The 26,490-nt window shown below is 42.1% G+C and overlaps 2 protein-coding genes across 12 annotated transcripts in view; both read right to left on the bottom strand.

The window, feature by feature from the left end:
* LOC117248190 (mitogen-activated protein kinase kinase kinase kinase 3-like) overlaps positions 1–10,073 on the bottom strand; it is a 55,634-nt gene extending 45,561 nt beyond the window's left edge. For 10 of the 11 annotated variants that reach the window (XM_033612998.2, XM_078160719.1, XM_078160716.1 and 7 more), the window contains exon 1: positions 9,833–10,073. In XM_033612998.2, the coding sequence (XP_033468889.1) occupies positions 9,833–9,931 (99 nt within the window). In that variant the 5' untranslated portion in view covers positions 9,932–10,073. The remainder of the gene's footprint in view (positions 1–9,832) is intronic. The other variant, XM_033612994.2, reaches the window with a different exon arrangement.
* Positions 10,074–11,952: 1,879 nt separating this feature from the next.
* On the bottom strand, positions 11,953–18,950 carry thumpd2 (THUMP domain containing 2). Its single transcript, XM_033612783.2, has 11 exons — positions 18,729–18,950; positions 16,498–16,636; positions 15,748–16,269; positions 15,467–15,603; positions 15,220–15,297; positions 15,015–15,067; positions 14,692–14,779; positions 14,247–14,318; positions 13,029–13,143; positions 12,750–12,870; positions 11,953–12,463 (listed from the first exon to the last, which is right to left on the bottom strand). The coding sequence occupies exons 1-11, from the start codon at positions 18,837–18,839 to the stop codon at positions 12,121–12,123; spliced, it is 1,779 nt and encodes a 592-aa protein (XP_033468674.2). The 5' UTR covers positions 18,840–18,950; the 3' UTR covers positions 11,953–12,120.
* Positions 18,951–26,490: the final 7,540 nt, after the last annotated feature.

Here is a 26,490-nt window from a genome sequence, read left to right as displayed (position 1 = left end):
AACGCCTTCTTCCATACACTGCGAAATCATCCATCCAGAGGAGTCATTGCACCCAGCATTCACTACTGAGATCCTTCTTTCTTAAAGCAAGTTTTGCCAGTTGCAGCATTATGGCATTTGTTTCCAATACAGCTCAACTGGGCTGACAGGAAAAAACTGATATGGAACGAGTGAAATCAATGCCAGAGGCAAGAAAGAAAGAAAAAAAATCACAGCGCTACTGCTGTTTAGTTTGAAACTGAATCCTGAAACAACTTGAACTCATCACCCGGCTCTTTTAAATTATGCCACATAATTTGAGAACATACTTGAAACAAGGTTGAGGTTAGTGATTCAACAACCAAGTAATCTTACGCTCTACCAAAGTTGCATTTGATGAATGTGACTAATTCTCCCTCTGTGCCAGTGGCATCCACATTTGGTGTTGGCCTGTTAAGTCACATACCACACACTTCACACACTGCTGCTACTCTGACCCACCCAAACAGCTTGTGTGTACAAATGCACGTACAGTGCGTAGTTGCTGTTACAGAGGAGTCAGAGTAAAACACATTTTTTTCCCACATCACGAGCAGCGACAGGCCAAACAACACACATAAATATCCCTGCCACCCTTCAGTGTTCATGTAAATGTTTCCTCAAAAGCATTCAGCTGGTTATACACAATTATTTAGTCCAAGTCAGGTTTGAGCACTCACAACTCCATCACATGAGGGCACAATCTCAAAATAGGAATTGGCACTTGTGCCCCACTTATACCCCGGCAGAGGTATGAACACCAAGGTGCTCAAAAAAAGCCACAAAGACTTAATCACTGCATGGTTACCAGTGATGAGGCAGATTCTCTAATTCATTTGGGTGTCAGCCAACATGGACATGTCCTCATCCATAAAGATTTCGACGCATTATTGCACTTACAATGCAGGCTGGTTACAGAGGGATTCAGACCCTGGTGACTGACAGAAGCAGCTTCTCTAATTCAGAGGAGTAAAACCTGCTGAGTGAAGCGTTTCCAGTTTAAAAGCAGCAACACAGAGCTGTAAATGTGTGTTTGCAGGGGAAGGCCCACAGACTTCTTCACCTGTCACACCATTATTCCTTTTGTGTGGACCCACCCTGCAGAGAAGTGTCACACAATTCACCATCTGCACTGGAGACATTTTGCAAACCAGCAGCTTATCCTCAAAGACATTTTGTTAATCACTTCGTACAGTAAAAAAACAAAGGAGCAAATACATACTTCTGGGTCTTGTATTTAACAATATTAACATGGATAAACTGTACTTTAAATAGCTGGTTAAGCCCTGGCTGAAGATAATGTTGGCTTGGCCATAGCTAAAATACATTAAGGGCTTTGAGCAGGAGATTGTCATGTCACTTCTGACAGGCTATGAAGAGGACTGACTATGGAATATTTAACTATTGGCTGTGAATGCATCTGTGCGACCTTGAATTCAGTCTACACTTAACATCTGTATTTGATTGGGGGCTATTTGAGTTCCCTGTTTCTGGGCCTTTAAAGGTACAGCCAACTGTGCAGAACTTTCAAACCCGGCACTACAAAGCTGGTTATCAATTTGTTCAGTCAACTGTGGGTTTTTCTGTCCAGCCATGAGCGCATTCATGTGAAAGAGGTGGAGCTGTTCATTATGAGCAACATCATCAGAACCATGAATGAAGCAGACTGCTGTAAATCATATGAGATAAAATGGTACCGAAGCTTCTGCAAAGCTTCTGGAGACAGTAAAATGTCATAAAACGTACTCTGTAATCTTATCACGGAAATGTAGAAATACTGAAAATACTATCCATGTGTAGGTACCATTAGGCTTTAGGTGGCATTAGTATAGAGTATTCTTTGTTTTTGACATGGATGATGATGAATATGTCACATAAAACACCAGACTGTTTCTGCTACTGAAGTACAGGGTGTAAAAGTATCCTAGTTAAGGACTGTTGAGGTCAAACTGACTGAATTTATAATAAATGGAGCCTAGTAACAGTGTGTGGATTATTTGTTTTCATAAAATATATTTTTTCCCAGCTCTCATCACACAGGTGTCTCGTGTTATTTTGAGTGTAAAACAGCAGCACTGTCAATACAGCCTAAAATAAATTTTGCAAAAGTCAAATCCTGCTAAAATCATGTGTTTAGTGTGTAAACGATCTCTCCATTTCTTAGAAGCTCTGTTTTACGACCCGTGGAAATAGAGCTCTGGAACAATGAAACGACCTACTATTACTACTGACCTCTAACAATATATAGGTTACTCTTTTTTTACCTGTCACTCCGGACTTTTGTCCATGGATACTTTCTTAGTCAGTGATCTGATTGGTCAGAGGTCTGGATGTTGACAGGCTGTGATCTGATACTCTGAACATAACCTGCTCTGTAGGAGGTTAGCTGTTCAGCATAAGTTACCACTGTGATTTATCCCGGTAAAAAGAGAACCAGCTTCATAGTACTGAAAACCCAGAGTTATCCCTTAAGTTACCTTGCTAACTTCAAATTCTGCTTCATAGTACAGGCCTCAGGCGCCACACCATAAGCAGCAGGCGTCCAAGGAGACACACCCCAAAACGCAAATATAAACCCCTTTTACACTGCCAGATTTTCTGCGAATGTTGGGCCGTTTTTCCGGCAAGCTGCGAGCGTTCAGACACACAGAGCTGGATTGGTGAGTTGATCCGAGGTGCCCAGTTTTCTGCCTCGTAGGGTAGACATACTGGCGGAACCCTTTGAGTTTAAACAGACCGAGGCGGCTTTCCGCAATGGGAGGGGCTGTTGATGACGCTGCACGTGCGAGCCACTGGCGGTGGATAAACAGGAAACAGCTGATAGCAGGAATTAGCAAGCAGCTAGTAGCAAGAGGGAAACGCAAACCTGACAGACACTGTAAAGATGAGCAATTGGGGAGACAAAGAATTGAGATGACGGGGACGGTGAATGACGCGCCAACTTACAAGAGAATCGCTTAAGGACTGACCAGCCGCGGCTTCCCTCCCACGTCACTGTATACATCACAAGCTGAGCTACACGTTTTGTTACTTGCTCACGCCCCCATTGCCCCGAAAAAGGCACATTCTGTATAAACAAATGTAGGCAGGCGGCATTTAGCTGCACTCCCTGATTTTGTTTTTATACTGCCAATGCTGAAAAAAGACTGATTGGGCTTTCCTGCAAATTTGCACAATTCCTGTTTAAAAAGGGCTATAGTGAGGTGAAACACCAAAATGAGGGGGGTCTGGGGTTGGCATTCACTTTTGCTGGTGAGCACATTAACAATCAGTAACCAACAATCCTGCATGCCTTTTCAACTCTTTTAGATCACATCCCCAGCCATATTGTGCACCTATTTGTCAAAAAATACAAAAAATATACACAGAAAAACAGTTTCTTCGTACGTAAGCTAGTACCGACAAGTTTCAACCAATAATATCATGACATCCACCCATCAATTAATCTGCAACTTTTAGCCTCACAGACCTAAGGTTATGTATGCTCGTTAGCAACAGCATGCTACGTCAGTGTGTCTTTGCGTTCCCAAACTGTCATGGTCACAGGCCTGCTGGCTAGAATTAATTTACTTTGAGGAAATTGGCGCCTGTGATGCTCTAGATTATGTGCAAGGCATTTTACAGTGGACTGTTCCAGAAGCTAATGTTACATGGAGCATATGATGGACTTCATCTCTCTCTAACCATCAGGGCCTCGCTGTTATGACACGCCCACTTTTCAGTGATCAAATCTAATTCCTCCCAACGTTATATCCTACCTGCCTATCCTCTTTCACTGGGAAATAAGGCATGATACCGTGGCTAGATACTCTCTGAATGTTGTTTCATTTTGTAACATTAACACAGAGACTGAACGTAATACCCTGCTGCCTCAAAGTACAGTGGCTGAATATTAAATGACTTCAGAGGGCTATTTTTACCAGTACATCTGGTTTTGTCTCTCGCCACTACACCGTGTCATTAACTACTGTGTAACTATGCAACTTATCAATATGTCACAGCACCAGCGGCACAGAGACAAATTCCTGCACAGTACATTAATTATACTGGGCAAACAGAAACCAGACTGCCAGGATGGGGACTAAATTTCCGATCTGAGACCAAAGAGGATTTCAGGAACCTCGCTTTGCTTCGGAGCTATTGTGAACGCAGGCCGAGGTCTGTATATCCAGACAACTGGAGGAACCTTGACAAAAACAGGATGGTTCTGGGCCAGCGGCTTTTAATTGTGACTCTGCGGCCATCTGTGCATGTGTGTCTATGCATGTGATGATACAATCATCTGGTTTTGTGTGTGTTGTGCTGAAGGCTGCTAGACCAGTGTGAAACAATAGGACACGGACACACACACATACGGAGGAAGTGAAGATTCCTGCATTCCTGGGCCACGGCTGCCCAGCTGTGCCACACACACACACTGAGGCTGGCCAGAGGAAATCGCTAGTCACCACATCTATCACTGTTAGGTTCATCAGTTTCGTATTAAATACATTAGAAGCGTGAATGTGTACACAGAAAGACACTTTATAGCTTCAATCATGGACTAGTGATGACGGCCTTTTATCCTTGGCTTGAATCAGTAAGATTTCAATGCATTTAAGGGGATCTGAAAAGGAAATTCTTCTAAATATGGCTAAATATACTGTTTTATCATGTTATTTTATTTTTACTGATCACATGCCTCAAATAGCCATGTCAGCTTTGGGACATGTGCTGATAAACTCACTCAAAACAGTTAAAAAAAAAAAAAAAAAACAGTGAGCAGGCACAAACTGGTAGCATTGCTTTCCCCTTACGTGTGAGTCCAAAAATACCAGATGGCTGGCATGTTTTTAGAGCCCACACTGCTACCGAAATTGATTTGTCATTAACTGATCTCTATCCCGACTGAAGGCTGTTGCCTGCCTCCACTTCCTCAATCCTCTGCCACCGCCACCTTGAGAAAACGAGCCACTCTTCCTATTTAAACAACATAAGTTGCAACAGATCCTGTGTACTGGTAAATACTGTGTCACATCTTCTGAAGCGCAGAGAGCGAGGGGAAGCTATTACAGCAGCAGCACCCCTGACGCAGGTTTTCATGTCCACAGAGGAGCGTATTGAGCCAATACTGGCGTTTATCAGAGCGCTTTTGAAGCAGTGTAAATGACAAGTGGGACTGCAAAAGAAGAGCGTTGTCTCGTCTCCACTTTCCCCACATAAATCGACAAATCAATACAAATCTTAAACATCACTGAGCGAGCGGGCCGTACACAGAAAGCTCATTAACGCCAGATATTTCTCTTCCCTACTGTTCTCTGTTGTTTTCTGGGTTTCAAGCGTCACACACTGGTCAGATTGGTAAACATACGCATGCTGTTTGCAGTTTACTGGTTTCATGTTACAGGAATTTTCAGTGTGGACTTTTAAATGACTCAAACCGCTGGCATTACAAGCCCCAAACAAACATGAGAAGCAGCCTAATACAGGTTGAAAAATTGGAAATCGCTCAGCGCCGTCACCTCCAATACGACTGGAGTGGGGTGGCTTTCCTCCAATATTGACACATAGCTAATGATTTGTGTGCAGGAATGGTAACTCACATGTGAACGCGTCTAGTTGGTGTTATTCAAACAGGACTGTATGACGAGAAGTCAAACTGGTATTGTGAAGAATTTTAGGAATCATTCTGGGAATGTGAGCGCAATAATAATCATTACAGTGTGAAACATACACAGTACACACAACCCTAAATGTTCTACTACAGCTTCAAGGGTGTCTGCAGACATCAGCCTCACCCTGCCTCAAGGAGCACATGAAGAATTTCATTAGTCTGAGTTCAAATGGAGAGTTTTGTTGCTACTGAATGATCAAAGCTGTTGAGATATTTTACTTCCTGGTAAGAATACAGTCCAGAACGAAACAACTGAATCTGCGTCATGAATTTTCTTCAACCAACCATGTGATCCTGTGGTCAGACGGCCAGCCTCACTATCAGCCAACTCTCCCTCTTCACTTTCCAACTAATACACACAACGAGGCCACAAACACAGGAGAAAACAACCTAGCTCGACTTCACACTTTGTTTCCTCCTCAAACATTCCTATCCAAGCCACAGATTTTCACAGAGCACTAGAACCAAATATAGGCATCAATGAGGTTTACCAAGTGCCCTGGTGCTTAGCAGAACATCCTTTAATCCAGAGGTTTCAGGTTTGAGCCCCTGACTGTCCTTCAATAAAACCCCAAAACAGCTTCAAAATAACTGTATTCTCTACTGTGTATCAGCTTTATGAATGGATGCATCAGCTGTGTGCAAAGTTGAGGATCCCTTACTTATAATTCTGTCATGTAATGTAAAATAGATAAAAGGTTTTTGTTAATCAGCAGCACACTGTTTGTGACTTAGGCCAGTTTCTACTGAGCTGCTGAAGAGATCCTGTCAGACATATGTGTCTGCAACAAGGCAAGATACTGAACCAAAATTAGAAACAAACAAGATTAGCTTTTCTGTTGGAAAAAAGGGTAAAAAAATACGAAAGACAGCAGTGTTTTTGGATATACTTTGTGGCAAGGTATACCTTTAAAACAGACTGGATACATTTCACGTCTCCAGTCTTTAGCATACATCTATATTCCTGTAATTACCACAAAGAGCCTAGAGGTTAACCAAACATTATCTCATCCTATTACAGTGTTTAATGAATCTCCAGTCTGCCAAAAGCCTCTCCCACACACAGCGGTGAAATTAAATACCTCTACAGAGTGGCTGCAACACAAACAACGACAGAGCTACGACTGTATATGTTTAACTTGCATTACCTGCCTGAAATAGAGAGCTGATGTGCAAATCAACTGGGTGAGGGTGATACAAGATAAGGTCTCAAAACCCATCAAGGATGAGGTATCAATGTGAACTCATGGTGTGCTTCTCTTGAACTTATTACACTGTATGGCAGGGTTGGAAATTAGCACCAGCCAACAGCCAGATGCAGGTGAAATAAGCGAGTAGCTGCTAGATTTGCTTCACTCACCAGACAAAAAAACAACAATTATCTACTGAAAGGCTGGTAAATTTTGGAAACCACCCAAAAAAGTTCAATTCCAACCCTGCTTTATGGTATTTTTTATCTGATATGGTGTGAAATAGGACTAGGCTATATGGAGAAAATCAAATATCACTATATTTATGACCAAATACCTGATATTTCGACGATGCTGTAGAGTTGACTTTTGGTGCTTTCCCAAGAAATTTACATGGTGTGATTTCTGATAATCATCAGCAGTATGGACATAATGACTAAGTAGGCAAAGGCAAAAAATAGGGCAGTCTGGAAAGTCCAGGAAATTACATAATTTTACTGTAACTCAGTCTTCAAAACCAGAAAAGGACAACACGATATTACAAATCTAAGGTGGTATGTAGTCTAATATCATGATATTGATATAGTATCTATATCCTCCTGAGGCCCAAACTTGTTTGGTATGCATTTTTAATTTCTCCAAGCTATTTGGGATCAGTAGGATCTGATAAGTATAAAAAACAACAAGTAAACATTGTCACTGATAATCAAGTCCCACTGTCTTTCAACAAGCTGATGATAAATTCCCAATGTTTCTCAAACAACTACTTCCTAATTAACAATGTCTTAGCTTGTAACTGTTGCTAAAATTGGTCAAATTAGTTGCCATATCAAACCACAAACATTATTAATCATAAATAAACAAGTGTCAGGATCAGCTGCAGACTGACAGATATGGCTGCCATCTTGTTTTTACATGGATTAGTGTATTTTGCTCTTATTACCACAAGATTGGACAGAAAAGTGTCCACAAATGAGGACAACAGGTCTGAGTTAAGCAGAATTAAGTATAAAGTGCAGGACACCAAAAATGTGATGTCCTCATTGGAGGATGCGGGGTCTCAGGAGGTTAAATATTGCCCAGCCCTGGTGTCAATTAAGTTCTTCCAACCCTCATGGGTTTACAAGACACCATTACACCGACGCTGCAGTAACAATCAAAAAATAGATGCTACTTAACTACTCAGTCCAGAAACAGAACACTCTGCCTTCTATCCCAGGCCTGGCGAAGAAATTCAGCCACAAAAAGGCTCCCTTTCTGGAACAAAACTCAAATTTTTCATGATCATCCAGCCAAAAGGAATAAAGATAGGTAGAGGTCATCTTACTGAAAAGTACATTCCTTATGTTGTCATCTACAGGACAGTAAAACAAAAAGTGAACCTCATTCTCAACTTCACCTAAATTACACAACAAACAAATTCTGTCCTCTGGGGTGGCATTAAACCATCCAGTCTCTAAGGCTGATGGTAACGTTCCTGAGCGCAACTGTGCACATAAAGATCTTTGTCTTTTGTTTAGATTATACTTCACGTATGAGACAATAAGTTCATATTTAAGGTCAAATAAAATAATGATTGTAGCTCATTAGCCCAGGGATGACAGTGGGAGTTGTCCCAATAGTGCAGGCGTTGCAGCAGTGGATTTACAGTAACCCCATCCTGCATGGGGGAATTTATTTTTATGTCCTGCAGCATTACTTCACTGTTTTCTGTGATCATATAAATTTTGCATGAGCTGTGGAAGCCTTGCTGTATGTTGTATTGTACTAAATTGTGTTATGTGATTAAGACTGCAATTATTCTATGCAGCATATCATAAACATGGTGATACCCAGTGACTGTGGTGGAGCTGGGTTGTACTTCAGGAACTGCCTCCTGTTTAGGATGCAGGCTCCCTGCTCCCAGATCAGGGCCTTGGAAGTGTAGGACCACAGATAACAGCTATACCGGTGACATAAATCATACAGTCATACAGAAATGAACACCCCAGTTCTTTAATAGTTGATGGTCAGCTTTTACTGGTGTTAAAACGTGAATAATAGCAATAAATAGTGGTGAAATGATGGTTGTTGTTGTAGCTTGCTCTGCCCTGAGCCCTTTAGCCAAACTGGATTTCCAGGCAGGCAGCTGTCAATCTATCAGGACAAAACCGGGACAGTTTGGGGAAATTCAGCAAAAGCTATGCAGCATTACGATTAATAGTGACTTAACTAAGTTGCCTCTGCTTTAGACTGTGTTCCCGCACAGGCAGCAAATCACTGCTTGTTGTTATTTTGTCACAAATCAGCGAAAAGCCTAGTTAGCTTCTTGATGCTATCAAGCTAGCTGCGTCCGTTCTCGGACAGCTTGCTAAACGTCTTTTACTGGACATGTCTCAGTCAGACGTTGATTAATTTTAACGGTAAATATTTAGCTTAATATTTAGATAATGGCCACAGTCTAAAACGTGTGAATGTGTAGCTGTAGCATACGTTAATTCTTTACAACGACCCACACTTGTAGAGCAGCTACAAACTGATTTCTGCTCGACAAACATCAGATTTACCGTAACGTAAAGCTAAGCGCTCGAGTTCCGACTAAAGGTTAAAGTTAACGTTAGCTTAGCTTATTGATAATTTATCGGCAACCAATTAGTTTAACCAGTGATTGGCATTCTTTGTGGATAACTTGGGTGCCTATAATGTCAGCAGACAGCCGAGGAGAAAGGCCAAAACAATAACAGTCATCAAACATCATCTTGGCTAGGTGTCCGATAATGGAATTTGGTGCATGGGCAGCAGATTAACTGCTGCATTAGCAAACATCGACACAAACAGGCACGTATTTCCCAAAGGTGCTCATAACGGCCACATAATTTGTTTTCTACTGTTATGACAACACTGAAGAGCTGCAAAGGCAAGCTATACACGTCTAACCAGTGTGTGTCCGATAATGGAAGTGTGTGGCTGCTTCCCCTCACTGCAGTTTTACCTTGTACACATCGCCGTATGTGCCGCTTCCTATCCGCTGGATCAGCTCGAAATCCTCCTGCGGATTCCGCCGGGACAGGTCGACACTGGAGTTCATCATTTCCACTGCCGATTACGGCGCCGATAGCGCACGGTTGACGAACTCCAACAATGTATGGGAACAAATATTTTAGGAAAAACATACGGCGTCAGAAAATCCCAGTCCGAGTCCACTGTAGCTCCAACATGGCTTCCACTGCGCATTGAGCATGCGCAATGGACATCATGGCGTACCCTCTCCATGGAGTGTGGTCAGAGATACTGGATGGTCTGACTGGGGAGATGGAGCTGCAATTTAACATTGCGACTAATTTCAAGACAAAACTGTGGTAATAAAACTATTATAAACAAAAAAAATACCACAAAGAAAATACGTGTTAATTTGTTTGTGCGGGTTAAATTAAAAAGTCAGGCAATAAAACACCACACACCTGATTCTAACCCACACCTATATTGACTGTATTACATCCCAGCACCATTGGATCCACACAGCAAAGGTGGAGCCACGTTTTCTAATCTGCACAGGCAGCAAAACACAGGAAGTTTACACCTAAGAGGGAAATGAATGAAAACACTAAGCCCCGTGTGGCCTTGTCTGGCCCTTCTGTGTAAACTGGGCTAAGCAGGGCTAAACAGCAGCAGATGGCAACATTGTGATTCAGCTAATGGGGTCTGTGTTACAGGCAAAACAAAACTCCTGTTACAGAAAACTTTACTGTTGTCGCTTCAGTCTCCTTACAGGCTAAGGCTGCTAATATTCTATAGTTTTGGTCAACAAAAGACACAAACTGACAATGAATTGATCATACTAATAAATGTATGTTGCAAAAGCCTAATATAGCTTATTCTCCTGCCTGATAGACGTCCAAAAATATTGAAAATTCATCACACTGTTGCACTGACATGTTGCATCTTGAGCATGAACATGGGCACACACCGTCTCAGTGTCGTTAATTCTCTCAAGAGCACCAAATATGTATTGATTAGAAGACCAGCTATTAACTCCTGTTTGACTGACGTTTCCTAAAGACCACAGTGCCAAACTCCTCAGGAAATTACTGAGGCCTTTTTGTAAGTGTAATTATATATTTGCATCTTAAGTAGGGACGAGTGGGCTTGGGGCTGAGTGCTACTGACAGGATAGGGAGCACAGTTTTGAGACAAGCTGGAACATTTCTGGTTTGGTCTATTTGTTGAATTTGATGACACTCTGAAGAACATAACTACTCCAAGACCTACAGAGCAATCAAGCTCCCTCAAATGCAGCTAAGATGATTCAAATGTAAACTGTATGTCCCAGGTAGCCATAGGACTCGGCCCAATTATGGCTGAGTGCCGGCTGACTCAGCTGTGTTCGGGCTCCATGCTGCCAAGTGTGAGCCAGCTTTGGGCCTGTTCATTTTTACCAAATCTGGCCCAGATGTAGGTATCATAGATATGATCCTATTCGACGAGTTGATGATTGATTGTTGCCAAATCTGGGCCTGATTAAGCATCGTAAACACGGGCCTATTCCAGATGAAACAGCAGATGACACCAAACAGGCTCTGGCCCGTTGGTGGTAGCAAAATCTGGGTCGACCGAATGTGGCCCACCTTCCTTTTTCCAGCATGCTGAGTTTGGCCTGAAGCAGGGCCATGTCATTTTTGATAACAGCCCAGTGATGGCTGTGTCGGAAGCCGGAGACAGGCCAGCTGATTTGGCCCAATTCTGGGGCATCATTCATGCCGAGTCTTAGCCAAGTCAGGCAACTAGAGGCATCCCAATTAATTTTATCTGGCATGCCGAGTTTGGCCCAATGCTGGGCCACGTCATTTTCGATAACGGCCAGTGATGACAGCGTCGGCAGCCGGAGACAGGCCAGTTGATTTGGCCTGATTCTGGGGCGTCATTCATGCCGAGTCAGGCAACCAGACGCAGCCTGCCTAATTTCATCCAGCATGCCGAGTTCAGGCCGATTCTGGGCCAGGTCATTTTGGCTACCTGGGGTAGGATAGGGAGGTGGATAAAGGGTTTACTTCTCGAATGGTAAAACTTCTAATCCACAGCTCACACAAATTTTAAAGCTCACAAAACTCAAAATTCACCATTGTTTCAAAAAATATATTCCTTCATATTATTTACAATTGAAAAACAGTGAGGTAACAAACAGACTGACAAAGTAGTTCCAGTAACGTATAGCGTTTCATTGTAATGACTTAATTTTCATGACAACTAATTACTTAGAATTGTAACATCCACCATCACTGATCAAGAGTCCATCTTGACATATTTATGGATGAGTCCATCTATCACACCTAAGCTGACTCTAAAAGTTGCCTGGTGCTTCAGGGAGGAGAGAGAAGGAGGCAGATTGTGCTGCAGCCCAGACTGAGGGTCCGTTTCCTGGGTAGGTGGGGATTTGACCTCCCGGTGGATTTGGGATGTCGGCTGCTTTGTTGGAGAAGGAGATGGGCAGCCCTGTATCCCGGTTTGAGGCTTTGTTTCCTGGTGAGACACTGGTCCGGTGTCTCTCTGTGCCAGGAGTTTTTTCAGGAGACAGGATAACTGGGGGCTCAGTAGGAGAACCAGGCAACCGCCAATACAGAGGACTCTAAACACACAAACAACAATTATAGTTGGTACCATTTTCTTTTGGATAGACAATGTTTTTGTCTACAAACAAATTAAAAGGTGTTCATTTTACTTTAAATGTAACAGGACAGAATGTAGTATTTACATTGTACACAGTTAAGGATCTACTCTGATGTGCAACTGGACTCACAGGGTAAGAATTCTGCACGGTACATGAACACACACACAGAAAAACTGGTACCATTTTCTGATTCACTGAACAGTTCTAAAAGAAACGATAGAAACAGGCACACAGTGGGACAAACCTCTCCATCTCAGTGAGGATGAGTGGCAGGTTGGCAGCCATGTTTGTTTTGGTGCCAAACTTCTTGCCAAATGGCAGGTCACAGACTACAGCATCGACACTGGCACTGGGCAGAGGCAGCACTGTGCGCGTGCGCACACACACACACACACACACACACACACACACACACACACACACACACACAGGAGGACAGGCAAGCCAAGAGGTAATTTAATACATGACATATATTACATATATTTAACATTATTCCAGTGATCATTCAGTGCAGGTTTCTTACTCATAGACGAAGCTTTCAGCAGGTGTATCCTGTTTCCCAGCTCTGCAAACGCTACGTTCTCATTGGCCTTCTGCAGCTGTCCATCATCAATGTCTGTACCCAGGAAACAGGCAGCCTGAAGAACCATTGAGAGTGACACATCAGATTATAGTAAAGGTGTTCACACTGCATGCTATTAATTAGAGGTCGACAGATAATCGGCCTGGCCGATTCCTAAATAAATTTTTAGGGTTATTGGTATCTGTGATTTTTTCCACCGATATGCTGATATACCGTTTTATTTTCCTTAGCTGAGCTGTTTTGCCCTGGCGTGCTTCTCACTGCCTGCACCTACTGTACCACTCTAGGCTCTTAAGAGCAAACTCAAGACCTACCTTTTTAGCCTGGCTTTTAATTGAGCTCTCCTTTATTTTATTTTATTATTATTTTATTGTGTTTCATTTTATTTTTTAAATTTTGTATTTATGATTATTGTGTATTTATTTATTTATCTATTTTTATTAATCTGTTTTTTTCAGCCGGCATATTCTTCAACTTTGTTACTTATTTCGTTCTTTATTCTGAGTTTTTATCCTGCCTCTGGTGTTTCCTTACTCATAATAGCGTTTCCTCACTTACTGTTTTTATGAGTGCTGTTATAATAACCTGTACTGTTTCAATGGAAAAGTTCTCAGAATAAATATATGCTTAATTGCATATGAATGTAGTGCTTTGTCAGTGTTTATTTTTTCAATTCTGTGTCATCAATGATTTTTACAGCAGACATATATCGGTTGTAAATATCGGCTATCAGTATCTCTGTTTCATAATAATCTGTATAGGTACTGGCTCTGAAAAAAACATATCGGTCGATCCCTACTATTACTAAATAGTACACGCAATGTATAAATCTTGATATTTATTTTTTAAAACAAAAACCTAGATATTTTAATTGAACAGGGATGAGTTGTCAAATGAAAAGTGATCAGTAAACAAAATGTAAATCATGGAAAACAATTGAAAATGTGCACCAATTGCGACTAGAAAATATTACAGATAGACTGTATTAGTTCACATCTAAACAACAGAAAACAGGTCAATAACTGTATAACATATGCAGCCATGTGCACCAGGAATTAACCATATTGTTTGCCCAATTCAAAAACCTCAAAACTTCACATCTACACTTGAGAGACATACAGGACTCCTGAGGAGCTCTGTGTAGATCTCTGTCCTGACCTTGTGTTCCTGTGCTGCTTCTATTAAGATGGTTCCCACCCCACACATCGGGTCGACCACACAGAAGCCTGGCTGGGAAACAGGAGATAATGTACAGTACATACAATTGGTTAACCGCATACTGTGACTGAGGGGCAGCATTACATCACAGTCTGACTACTGTACACTAAAATGCTTTAGCACACAGACAGCAAACATATTTACAATGAGGACAGCTTTACTGAGGCAGCTTCACAGCTCAATGGTCATATTTAACGAGTCTTTTAGGGGATTGGTCAAACAAACAAAAGCTGTAAATCACAAAATCTTTCTCGACAACAAAGACCAAAGGAAAGCCCATGCTTACACTGTTTAATAATACCCTTTGAGTTGCATACAGCACATAAACAAAAGCCAGAGGTCACAAATGTAGAAACCATAAATAAAGAATACAGCAGCAGGCTACCTGTATCTGAGCCAGTGAGGTCATAGCCCAGGCTACAGTCGACCTCAGTCCTGTGGTTTTAATGTAGCTCCGGTTAGCAAGAGGTAACCTGCAGGAAAGAGACAGGAGGTCCATGATTTATGACTGCTTATCACATTAATTAAAGCTGCGATAAGAAACCCATGTATACCCCACAACAGCGTCTACATCCAGTGCTTCTGAGATTTGTATTAAAAATCATGTCTGGCATTGTTATTCAAAGTCTGCATCTTTAAGGGGAATGATGGCCCCTCCCAGAAAACTGCATGGGTGTTAAATATAGAGAGAGTGTGTCTGTCAATAACCTGGTTAGTGGGATCCCCAGCAGGCAGTGGTCATCACTCAGATACACATGCACCTGCAGACAAGAGCAAACAACCAATGATGTTACATTTGAAAGGAAAGGCAGGAGAGCACAGGGAGCAGTTACTGTAATTAAATATGATATATAACTTTGATATCACCACTTATGCTCATAAAGACATAAAGAACATAATAAAAATCGTTCACCTCCAGCTGTGGATTCTTCAGGTCAACCCTCCAGCCCAGCAGTCTGCTCAGACCTACTCCAATCACTCTGCTCACCTCCTGTATTAGCCACAGCATGCAAACACACAATATTCCTCTGAAGACTATACACAATTATTTTCGTTCCATGTCTTTTATTTATTATTCTTAATCTATACACACACCTGTCAGAGATAACATTCTGACTGTCCTCTGCTTTGTTATGTGCAGTTTAACTTCCACTACATACCTGTGTGCTGAAGAATCTGGACAAAGATCCAGTACACTTGCAGCTGATCCTAAAAGAGACCAACACAGGAGACAAAGGCTCTGGGTTGATCCTCCTGGGCTGCAGTAGTGTGTTATCTCCTCCCTCAGTAGTCTCGTCTTTATTACAAGGAGGAAGACACAACAAAGTAAATGGAAAGCAACAGGAAAATAAAATCAGCAAACAGCAATGAAAAGCTTTAAAAGTAAGTGTTATTAATACATGTTGAATTGAAGCTGAAAAAGAAAAAATGTTATTATCACGTTCCACAGTTGAGTCCTCAGCCGTGCCATCCATCCTCCTGCAGCTTCTGTCCACACTGTGGTCTGGTCCTGGTGTTGCTTGGGCACACACTGATCCTCTGTCACAAAAACCTGTTTCTGATGTGATTCCATCTTTTCCATTTTGTCCACAGCTACTAAACTCCATAACCATCCTCCTCCCCTCTTCATCATCCCGTCTCTTTCTTTCTCTCCCAGATGTTCCCTCTTTCTTTGCATTTTTGTCTTCATCATCCCTCTTCCTCTTTTTCTCCAGTGTCTGGGCTTCACCTCCACAGGTTTCTCCGCTCGACGTTCCCCCTCTCCTTACTGTCTCACTCTGAGGCTCTTCACTCCCTCTGTCCCCCTCCCTCTTCCTTGTCACTCCCAGAGTAGTGCTCTGTGGTTTGGCAGTAGTCCTTCTGGCTGCCAGCTCCCCCTGCAGGCGGCTCCATGTCATTACAGCACTGGTCCACTGATTGCTGTCACCCAAAAGTCGGGACTGCAGCACAGAGGCTGCTTTTGCTATGAGTGTTATGGAGGACACAACATAAAAGTCAGTATCAGTTAATCATTATTATGATGCCATTACTTTTACTTCTACATTATTCATCTGTTAAAAAAATCACTTTTCAATTATATTAAGTAAAACAAGACATCCTAGATGATTTGAGCATCTCATTAATATCTAGCATGATATTCCTCATGTTTTATACTACGTGTATCTGTGTATTTAATGAGTGAGGCTGGTACCTGGGCTGATGTGGGCAGACAGCCGCACAGGTGAGTCTTGCTTCAACAGGAGGAAGAGTCTCTCTGCAGCCTTCAGCTCACTGACCCTGTTGATCCCTGCTGAGGAGCTGAACAACACCTTACCTGGCATCTGACACACCTGGACACACACAACAACAAGAAGGGCAGGTCAGTGTGTAAAGACTTCACTCTGGAGCCAAGAGGCCAATTACATATTTATGCCTCTTTGGTAACGGTCTTGTCTCAAAATATCTTAAATTAAACACTGAAATCTGATATTGAACCAGTACTAGATTGTTGAGGTGGACACTGATATCCTTATTTACAGTAAAAAAAATAAATAAATCAGGCATTGATACTTCTCAGTTTCCCTCAGTGTTTTATAATAGACAGGGTCCACTTCACCTGAAACAAAATCACCTCCACTAACATCATGAAAAATAATGCACTTTTCTGAAATTCAACATGAATCTTTAGAGAAAAGAGCAGAGGTGCTATTCCACATAACAAATCCCAAATATTTACCAAGTGTGGCAACTGGTGAGGCAAAAAAAAAACAAATAATAAAATTGATTATGAGATGAGATGTATCAGGATCACTCTATCTTAGTGAGGAGGTGTAGTTGACCCTGTTGCTAGGTGTGATGCATTATTTTAACAGATGTGATTGGTTGTCACAGACACACCTTTTTGTGAGCCTGCAAGGTGTGGACACCCAGTTGGAAATGAAGTGAACTGCTGACTGTGAAAGTGTTGTCATTGTCACTCTGCTGATGGAAGGTTGAGACAGACTCAAGTCATCACTGCTGCACTGTTGCAGTTTTCCTGTTTTCCAAATATCTCAGTGTTGTGATCATATTGTTTCTGATGTGATGGCGTTAGGTGGGAAATGTGTGTGTATCCCTAATGACATCAGCCACAAATATTATTCCTGCATGATCTTATCTATAGCATTTCATTTACTCACTGTCATCCAGTGTTTGGAGAATATTTCTCCGACCTCTTTGTGTTTCCACCATTTTCTCCTCTGATGAAGAACCTCTTAAAAGTCCTCCTCACCTTAGGAGGTCTAAGACACTTTGTGAATAACTTTTATCTTGTCTCAACCATAAGAGGAAATTTTAAGAAAACATTTCAAAGACTCTTCCTAGAAGTTTGTCACTAGGCGCAACTCTTAGCACTAGGAAGCTTTGTGAATATGGCCCCAGCAGAGTGATCACACTAACATTTATTTATTAGTAGTATTTACTGCATGCCTTTTTTAAAGTGTTATTTTTCCTGATCTTTTATCTTAAAAGATCTGTGGTCAATCTGTGGATACTGCTGGAAGATGTGAATTTCCCTCAGGATGAATAAAGTATCTATCTATCTATCTATCTATCTATCTATGCCAACATTTTCACAGTCTGCAGTTCATTTTATTTCCACTGGGTGTGGAAACACCTTGCAGGCTCACTAAGGGACAACCAATCACATCAAAAGCAAGCACAACACATAACATTGGGGTCAATCACACCTTCTCATTAAGATAAAAGTTTCTGTCCCTTCCTTGCTCAGAGAACTTTCCTAAATCACTCCTAAGCTAAGACTCCTTACTAAAACTGTTTAGACTAAGTTAGGAGCTCTCTGAGAGTGTTCTCAGCACGTCTGTGAATAGGACCCCAGAAAAACCTACAAGGCCAGGCTACAAAAGAAAGGCCTTAAGATTAAGTTAAGAGGCCCCCCAGCTGCCTCTTAACTTTCTCCCCTCTCACAAAAGACTGAGAAGCATTAAGACCAGAACAACCAGATGCCAGAACAGCACACAAACCAGAGCTCCTTAACACTATGGATCCAGCCCTTTAGGCCATGAGGCTGCAAACTGTATTTTTATTATGCACTTTATCTGTGGGCTGATGTTGCTGCTAATCCCCCCACAGGTGTTGCTGTGTTTATTGTTTTATTCTTTATGATGGTTCGGATTTCACTTATTTTATCTATTCATTTCTCACTGAAACAAATTCCAATCGACTACAATGACACGGCAATGAAGTACTGAATCTTGAATACATGCACTGAGTTGCTTACCACCACTGCTAACAAGTTAGTTAAGTCTAGGTTTTTGTCTGGTTCAAAGCACAGGCACAACACAAAGGGCGTCTTCACATCTGTCTATTAAACCAGTCAAACTAAACTATGGTGAATAAAGTGTTGCACACCCGGTGTGACTGTGGATTTGTCTCTTCACTCACATCTTCAGCTGCCAGCTTCCGCTTCACCTCGTCCATTAAAAACGTCTCCATCCCGTTTCCGGCGGTGCAGTAGTAGCGAACGAAACTCCCATCACTCCTCGGTTCAGCCATTGTGTTTTATAACATGTCCAGTGTCAACTAACACTCATATCTAACAGTAGAAATTTGCCATGCCTCCTATTTCACTGTGAAAGTCGCCATATTGGCTCGTTTGTTTACACCGGAAACGGAAGTACGTCGTCAGAATGCAGTGACCCGTCTTGGCCGGCAGGGGTCTCTCTTATACAATGGGAAAACTCACTGATGGACCAAACTGGAAACTGTTTTATACACATAATTAACCCGCATTAATGCTAACATTTATCACAGTATGAATGTAATAAAGTGTCGGACTTGTTCATATTAATATTCCTTATAATAATGGCCTATTAAAGTAATAAAGCAATGCATACACCACAATAATAAGCCTTCACCAACCTCTCTGCCTCCACTTTGTGATGAATTTTAATACACGAATGGAAGTGAAATGGTGGTTTGGCACGGCGTCTGCAGTGATGTGGGCACTGCGCCGGACTGTCGTGGTGAAGAGGTAAAGCTTTCGATTTAGTGGTCAATCTACGTCCCAACCCTCACCTATGGTCATGAGCACTGGGTAGTGACCGAACCAATGAGATTGCAGATACAAGCGGTCGAAATGAGTCTCCTCCGTGGGGTGGCTGGGCACAGCCTTAGAGACAGGCCGAGGAGCTTGGACATCCGGAGGGAGTTGGGAGTAGAGCTGCTGCACCTTTTTGGTTCAGGCACCTGATTAGGAAGCCTCCTAGGCGCCTTGCATTAGAGGTGTTTTGGGTACCTTCCACTGGTAGGAGGCCCTGGGGCAGACCCAGGACATGCTTGAGGGATTACATATCTTATCTGGCCTGGGAACACCTTGGGGTCCCTCAGAAGGAAAGCGTTGCTGGGGAGAGGGATGTCTGGGGTGCTTTGCTTGGCCTGCTCCCCCTACAACCTGGCCTTGGATAAGCGGATGAAAATGGATAGATGGATGGATGGATGGATGGAAGATGGAATGGAGTGAGAGCTCTTATCAGCACACACATATGTACTTAATACCCAAATGCCTCGGTGCACACATTAGGTATTCAGACACACTTGCAACAAGATAACTAGCTGCAAATATGCAAGTGCATGTACATATACCCTCATTTAATACACACCAGTTTTTGACAAATGCTATACATACACCTCTGCTGCAGTGTTTTACCTGGAGGCAGCTCTGAACAGGTGTTCCTCTAAAGCTTTGTGGGAACCTCTCATAAACCCTGAAGCAGAAAAAGTGCTTTCACACAACTCTCACTTTTTCTCTCTATCTTCCAGGGAGATCCTCCTTCTATCTGCGTCCCAGCACTTCACTCTCTAAATCTCTGTCTCTTCTCCTGCCCCGCCACACTCTCTCTAACACTTTTTAATCTCCCTCTTTTCACTCTCTGACATTTTAATGACCCCCAAACATATTTAATCCCTTTACTTTATTTGATGAACAGTGTTCTGCCTGTTGCCTTGTGTCATAAAACCCTCAAACGCTGACAGACTGGTGCGGCCTGCCACAGTGTCGTGAATGCTCAAGACAATGTGAAGAATTATGATATGTTTATATAACAGCCAGTGAACAAGGGTATTACTTTAGATTGATGTCATATGCCTCAATTTGATTTGAGGGGGATTTAATTCTCACAAGATTCATTAGCCCATTTTTTTATTGCCATGTATTGATATCCAAACACACCCAATCAAGTTCATGAAAAGGCTCGGGGAGCGAATGTTTAATTTCCAAATGAGTAATTGACATTTGATGTCTGATTACCAGTCGCCCCTTAAAATCGAATCCAAACTCAAACCCACCATAAATCAGGATTTTTTAAAAAGACTTGCATGACTGTAACATTTATTTATGAGTTCCAGTGCATAAAAAAAGTTGAACTATAACACAAGCCACAACATTAAGCCATTACTGGCCTGATCCAACAAACCTGGGACATCAGAAGCCGAAATGTGTGTTCTCAAAGAGCGCAACACTTTGTCATTTTACCCCATATAGTGTGTCCCATTGAATGAAAAGTCTCATGAGGCCCTTAGACAAAGACTAACATGCAGCATTTTTCTTTGCCATTGCATTTGACAATGTCTATGACGTGCTTCATAAGCACTCCTCTCCGATCACCTTTGCACGGTTATGTAGTTCATAAGGGGCTGCAGGTAGACTTCTATGTCTCTTGGCCAAGTCACTACAGGAAGTTATGGTGCCATGACACAATGATCATCACAAAAGTTTTATCTGGTTCCTAGGATGAGTGAAACTTCTGTTGAGTAGAGCATAATAACTTACAAGAATTAAGAGTTTGCCGATGGATTCATTCATTCAATCAAGAGAGACTCATCCTTAGTGAAAAGAATATTCAACACTTGTGCACATAAGTAGGAAATGTGACGTCTTTGGCAATTAGACCCCATCAAGGTGTATTTGAGGAGGGTGATGAAGACATAGTAGAATAGGGAACCTCCCTTAGATGCTGGTGGTGGTAGAGGTGGTGGGATGAAGATAAGAAGAAGATGAAGAAGTGCTGCTGATAGGGATGAGAAGGGGAATAGGCTTTCGGTGAGCTCGTCCTGGACTCTGGATACAATGGCTGGAGATGAACAGGGTGGAGGAGGGCACGATGGTTCTACCTAAAATGACAGCTAACAGCAGCAGAGGGGGGAACAGATTTCAAATTTGACAGTAGCACCTTGATTGGCTGATAGAGATCGTGGCAAGGTTTAATTGGATAACTAGAAGAGAGAACACCAGGATGGAGAGAATTGTGAATGGATGAAGCATAAAGAAAGTCTTCCTGATGGACTCATGCTGAGCTTCATCTGTAATTTTATTACTGGTCCAGCAATGATGACCAAATAGCTGTGGAGTCATTTAACTTAGAAACCCAAACGTCAACCTCATGGTGGCACAAGATGAAAAGTCACAGTCTGATCACCAAAGTCAGCACAATTAATGTCTATCCAATCCAGCCAATGGTAGCTGAGATATTTCAGTCTGGACCAAAGTGGACCAGGAGACAGACTGACATTGCCCCCCATGGAGTCACCGCTGTATTGCGAGAGATGAAGCCTTCAAGAATTATCTTTAGTTGTGATTTTTTTCCTTGTTCCTGACCTAGTGTGGGCAATATTTCATGAGTAGTGCTCAGACTGTGTCATTAGAATCCCCACACAGCGAAAACATAATCTGTCATGCAAGTTTACTTTTTTGCTCCATTACATTTATATGAAAAATGCCTTCCATTATCCATTTAGCCCATAATGTCTTTATCTAGAAAAACAAGAAAAGACATGAAGTGAGATTTCTCTTCTCTGGAATATCAAATAGATCTCATAACAACAGTAGAGAACACGCCTCTGGACACACTGTGGGTCACATAATTACAATCTCTCACAGTCAGAGAGCTGTTACATCAAAATGCTCCACATATAAATATTATTGGGCTTCAGGACGGATGATGATTGGAGTTCCTTTAGTCGGTGACAGCTTTAATTAAAATTAATACAGTTAGATTTATGGGGCTTTTACCCAACAACACACAATCCAGTTTACCCCGTTTCTTTGTCACTCTCATTCTCTTTAAACCATGACTACTCTCATCAGCCCATAATATTGGACGTATCCATGTAGAAAGGACACATTAATACTCCTTTCAACAGCTGCCATTTGCAATAATTAGCCTCACTGCTGCTAAGTGAGCACAACAGCTTCACAAAATGGATGCCGCTTGGCACACCAGCCATGGCATGATGTATTACTGTACATTAAACTTGTTTTTATTCTCCTCCACACCCCATAAATGATCACATGGAGGGAGGGGGGTAAAGAAGATGGAGGATGGAAGAGGAGAAATGATGATGAGGGGAAAGAGGCACAGAGGAGAGGGAAAAAGAACCGGAGGGGAGAGGATAAATACATGAATAGTGGGCATTACGGAGAGGCGCAGAAAACATAAGCTTTGTTTTACAACTTCTTCAAGTTTGAACCAATTACTGCAGCACTGGCTGCAAAGCATTAATGTAGATTTTAGGCAGAGTTTCAAAAGGGACAATAATGCAAACAGTGAAGGTAAAATTGCAAACCATGCCAGATGAAAGTGCATATTTCTTAAAGTTCTGTGTGTGATGATTCACAGAAGCAGACTCACAAACACACATTTCACCTTAACGTGACAAAACTCTGCTTGAACAAAAGAACAAACTGTTCCTGTTTTGAGGAAAAAGAGGTGAAAACTAAGTGGTGCTTAAGTTATTACAAACATCTGTGGGAGTCAGAGCAGCTCAGTAGCCAGAAATGTATTTTGCAGTTACAACACAAGAGAGAGAGCATCCCAGTAGCCTCGAGTGTCCGTATACTTTTATTCAATAGCCTAAATGTCGCCTGAAAAATGTTAAATAGACAAGGGTGGGGTGAGGGGAGACCAGTAGTCAGCATTTTCTGTGCACAAGTTATCATGTGGCTGAAATTCATTACTTAAAAGGACAGCTCACCCCATAAACAAATATTTTACTTTTTTACATTTAACGCTATTTATCAGTAAAAATTGTCTTGATGTGAGTTTAGGAGTGTTGGAGATATCGGCCGTGGAGATGTCTGCCTTCTCTCCAACAGAGCCAGGAATGAAACCTGGAAATAAGTTAGCATTTTAGCACTTCTGGTTCCCTTGTCTCAGAGTCAATGGGTTTTGATTCAATGCCTGATAATAAGGTCTGTGGTTAACTCAAGCTTAAGAGACTTTCATGTTTTGTTCTACAACTTAAAATATGTCAGTAAATATTCCACTCATGAACTTTGAAGCCTTCATGTGTCTTAAAACGGGAAGCAAGGGAAGCTTGCCTAGGGCACCAAATGTGTTAGGCCCAGCACTGCAACCCATGAGTTTTGTAGTAATTATGTTCTGTCATCAATGCTAGTACTGTTAGCCACAGTTAGCGATTTCAGAGGACAACTTGCAGCTGCATTTTTCCTGTGCGGCTCTTTATCATGCGCTGACTCCCTAAACTGTTGCTCATGTCATGAGATCATCTTGCTGAAGAAAATATCATAAACATGTGTTTGCCATAGAATTTATTTCGTCAATAATCTAAAATCCAATGGAAAATCCCATAGGCTTTGTGATGAGGAAACCAGGGCAACACTAACTTCTGCGTCATCCTACAGAAAAACGTCACCCCAGGCGGACACTATATAATGGATTTAGTTGGCACTTGGCTTGTAGTGCTCAAAGTGCCAAAAATAACCCCAAACAAACAAAAAAAACATTTTAAAAACTCAACAGCACTGTAACTTTTCAGAAATCATGTTAGCTAGGTGAGCTAGCAGTAGATGCTCACTTGGTTCTGCACGGTGGGTGAAAGAAAATAGTCCCAACATGAAACTACTCACAAGTACCCAGTCATGATCTCTGGAAAGAGACATTGCTGTCGAGCTCTTCAAATGTATTTTTTGGCACTTTGAGCACCACAAGCTGAGCGCCATCTAGATCCATTATATTGGAGAGAAAGCAGACATTTCTATGGCCGATATCTCCAACACTGTGCAACTAAAACCAAAACAATCTAGACTGACAAATAGCACTGCAGGTAAGAGGAAAAATATGTATTTTTGATTTGGGGGTGAACTGTCCCTTTGAGACCACATGCGGAGGGCTAAGAGATGTGGCTGAAAGCAAGACCAAACTAACTTGTGAATGGCAAAGAATTGAGTTTGATCACACAATTAAAAATATATCACAAAGACCACATAATTTACACACAAGGTTTGGTGCCATTTCCAGCTAAGTGCTAAAAACTTTGGTCCAAACAGCAAAACTTTAGGTTACTTGCATAACCCTGGTTCTCAGAGTAGCATGAGTGAGATATGGGTTATGGATATGAGACATTGAAACAAATGCTATGAATGAGAGCAGGGTCTTTAGTCAGTGGATTTCTGACATGGACATAGACGCCCACACATACAGGAACTTTCCTTTGTCTTTGACTGTACTCAGAAGCTGATCTACACACACACATGCACACACAGTGTATACAGGCACTTGAACCCACACTCACACAGATGTAAATGTCACAGGGTCCACTCCCTGAATCATCTCTTTTCTAATTGAAAATTAGAGCTGAGTTTCAAGTGGCATTATCTCTTAAATTACACATTCTGTGTGTGATGATTAATATTCAGCGAGGTTTCAAGAGGGCTGTCATTTAAAAGGCCAGACTATGTGTGCGTGTGTGTGTAAGGTACGTTGAGTCAATCTGCCATTTTCCTCCAAGTCCTCTCGTCTATCACCATCACCTTCACTTTATCTTTTATTCCTTTTCTTTTTTCTTTTCCTTTCTCTCACTACTGTCATCATCTCTTTGCCGCCCTCCCCTCTGCTTTCTTCTCTTTCATCTTCATTTCACTCTCAGATGGTAATGAGACCTTTACAAAGAGACAGAGCGAAAAAATCAGAGTGAAAGCGAAAGAGGGAGGGAGCGACAAATTTTCACCACTTAACCGCGTATATGTGTGCATCCGTGCCCACTTCAGAGTGCTGGTGTGTGTGTATATGCGTGTGACGTGATTACATTTAAATATTTACTGCTCTCAGAGGAGTGTGAAGTGTGTCAACAAGGCCAAGCATCCATGGAGAGAGTGAGGTTGAGAGTAAGAGTGAGACAGACAGAGAAAGAGAGAGAGAGACACACACACACACTCCAGCAGCAGAGCTCAACCAGTAAACATGGCATCAAACTGACAGAAGCTATCAAAATCAGCAATACCAGGATAGACAGGGAAGAGCAGGAAGATGGAGAGCAGACTGGAGGGAGAGAAAGATGTATGGGGAGAAGGAGGAAACGCGTGTGTGCTGGTGCATGTGTGGTTTCTTTCGAGCCTGCTGTGTAAAGCTTCACCTCCTTGAATTTTTTAAACATCAACATATTATTGTCAAATTCACTGTGACACCTTGGTATACCTCCTATAAAAAAGTGAGCCCACCAAGTTCCCTCCATCTCAAAATATAGTCTCTTTTAATTAATTACAATAATTCCAGTGTTTACTGTTAATTCTCAGGGTATCCACCTTATTCCTTGCCTCTATTATATCTTGTGTGAATATGGGCTTGACTTCTGTGACTCGGAGTCAGCATTTCCCAATGCACAGGTAGCCAAAATGACCTGGCCACAAATCTGCCTGAACTCGGCATGCCGGATGAAATTAGCCGGGCTGGGTCCGGTTTGCCGACTGAGACTCAGCATGAATGATGCTCAAGACTCGGGCCAAATCAGCTGGCTCGATTCCGGCTGCTGACAATGCCATCGCTGAGCCGTAATCAAAAATGACCTGGCCCAGCATCAGCCCAAACTCGGCATGCTGGATGAAATTAGCAGGGCCGCATCCATTCACTTGACTCAGCTGAGACTTGGTACGAACGACAACTCAGAATCGGGATGAATCAGCTGGCTCGATTCCGGCTGCCGACACTGCCATCACTGGGTGGTATAAATATGCTAATGGTATGCTAATCCTCTTTCGCAGAACGAGCGGGTAAGGTAAGGTAAGGTAAGGTAAGGTATGGTATGGTATGGTATGGTATGGTGTGGTAGGATAAAGTAAGGTAAGGTAAGGTAAGGTAAGGTTAGGTAAACTTTAATGTCCCTGAGGGACACCAGTGATCTTACAGCACAA

The sequence above is a fragment of the Epinephelus lanceolatus genome, chromosome 17 (assembly GCF_041903045.1).
Source record: "Epinephelus lanceolatus isolate andai-2023 chromosome 17, ASM4190304v1, whole genome shotgun sequence".
In the NCBI taxonomy this organism is placed as follows: Eukaryota; Metazoa; Chordata; class Actinopteri; order Perciformes; family Serranidae; genus Epinephelus; species Epinephelus lanceolatus.
This window is presented reverse-complemented; position numbering and strand designations above follow the sequence as displayed.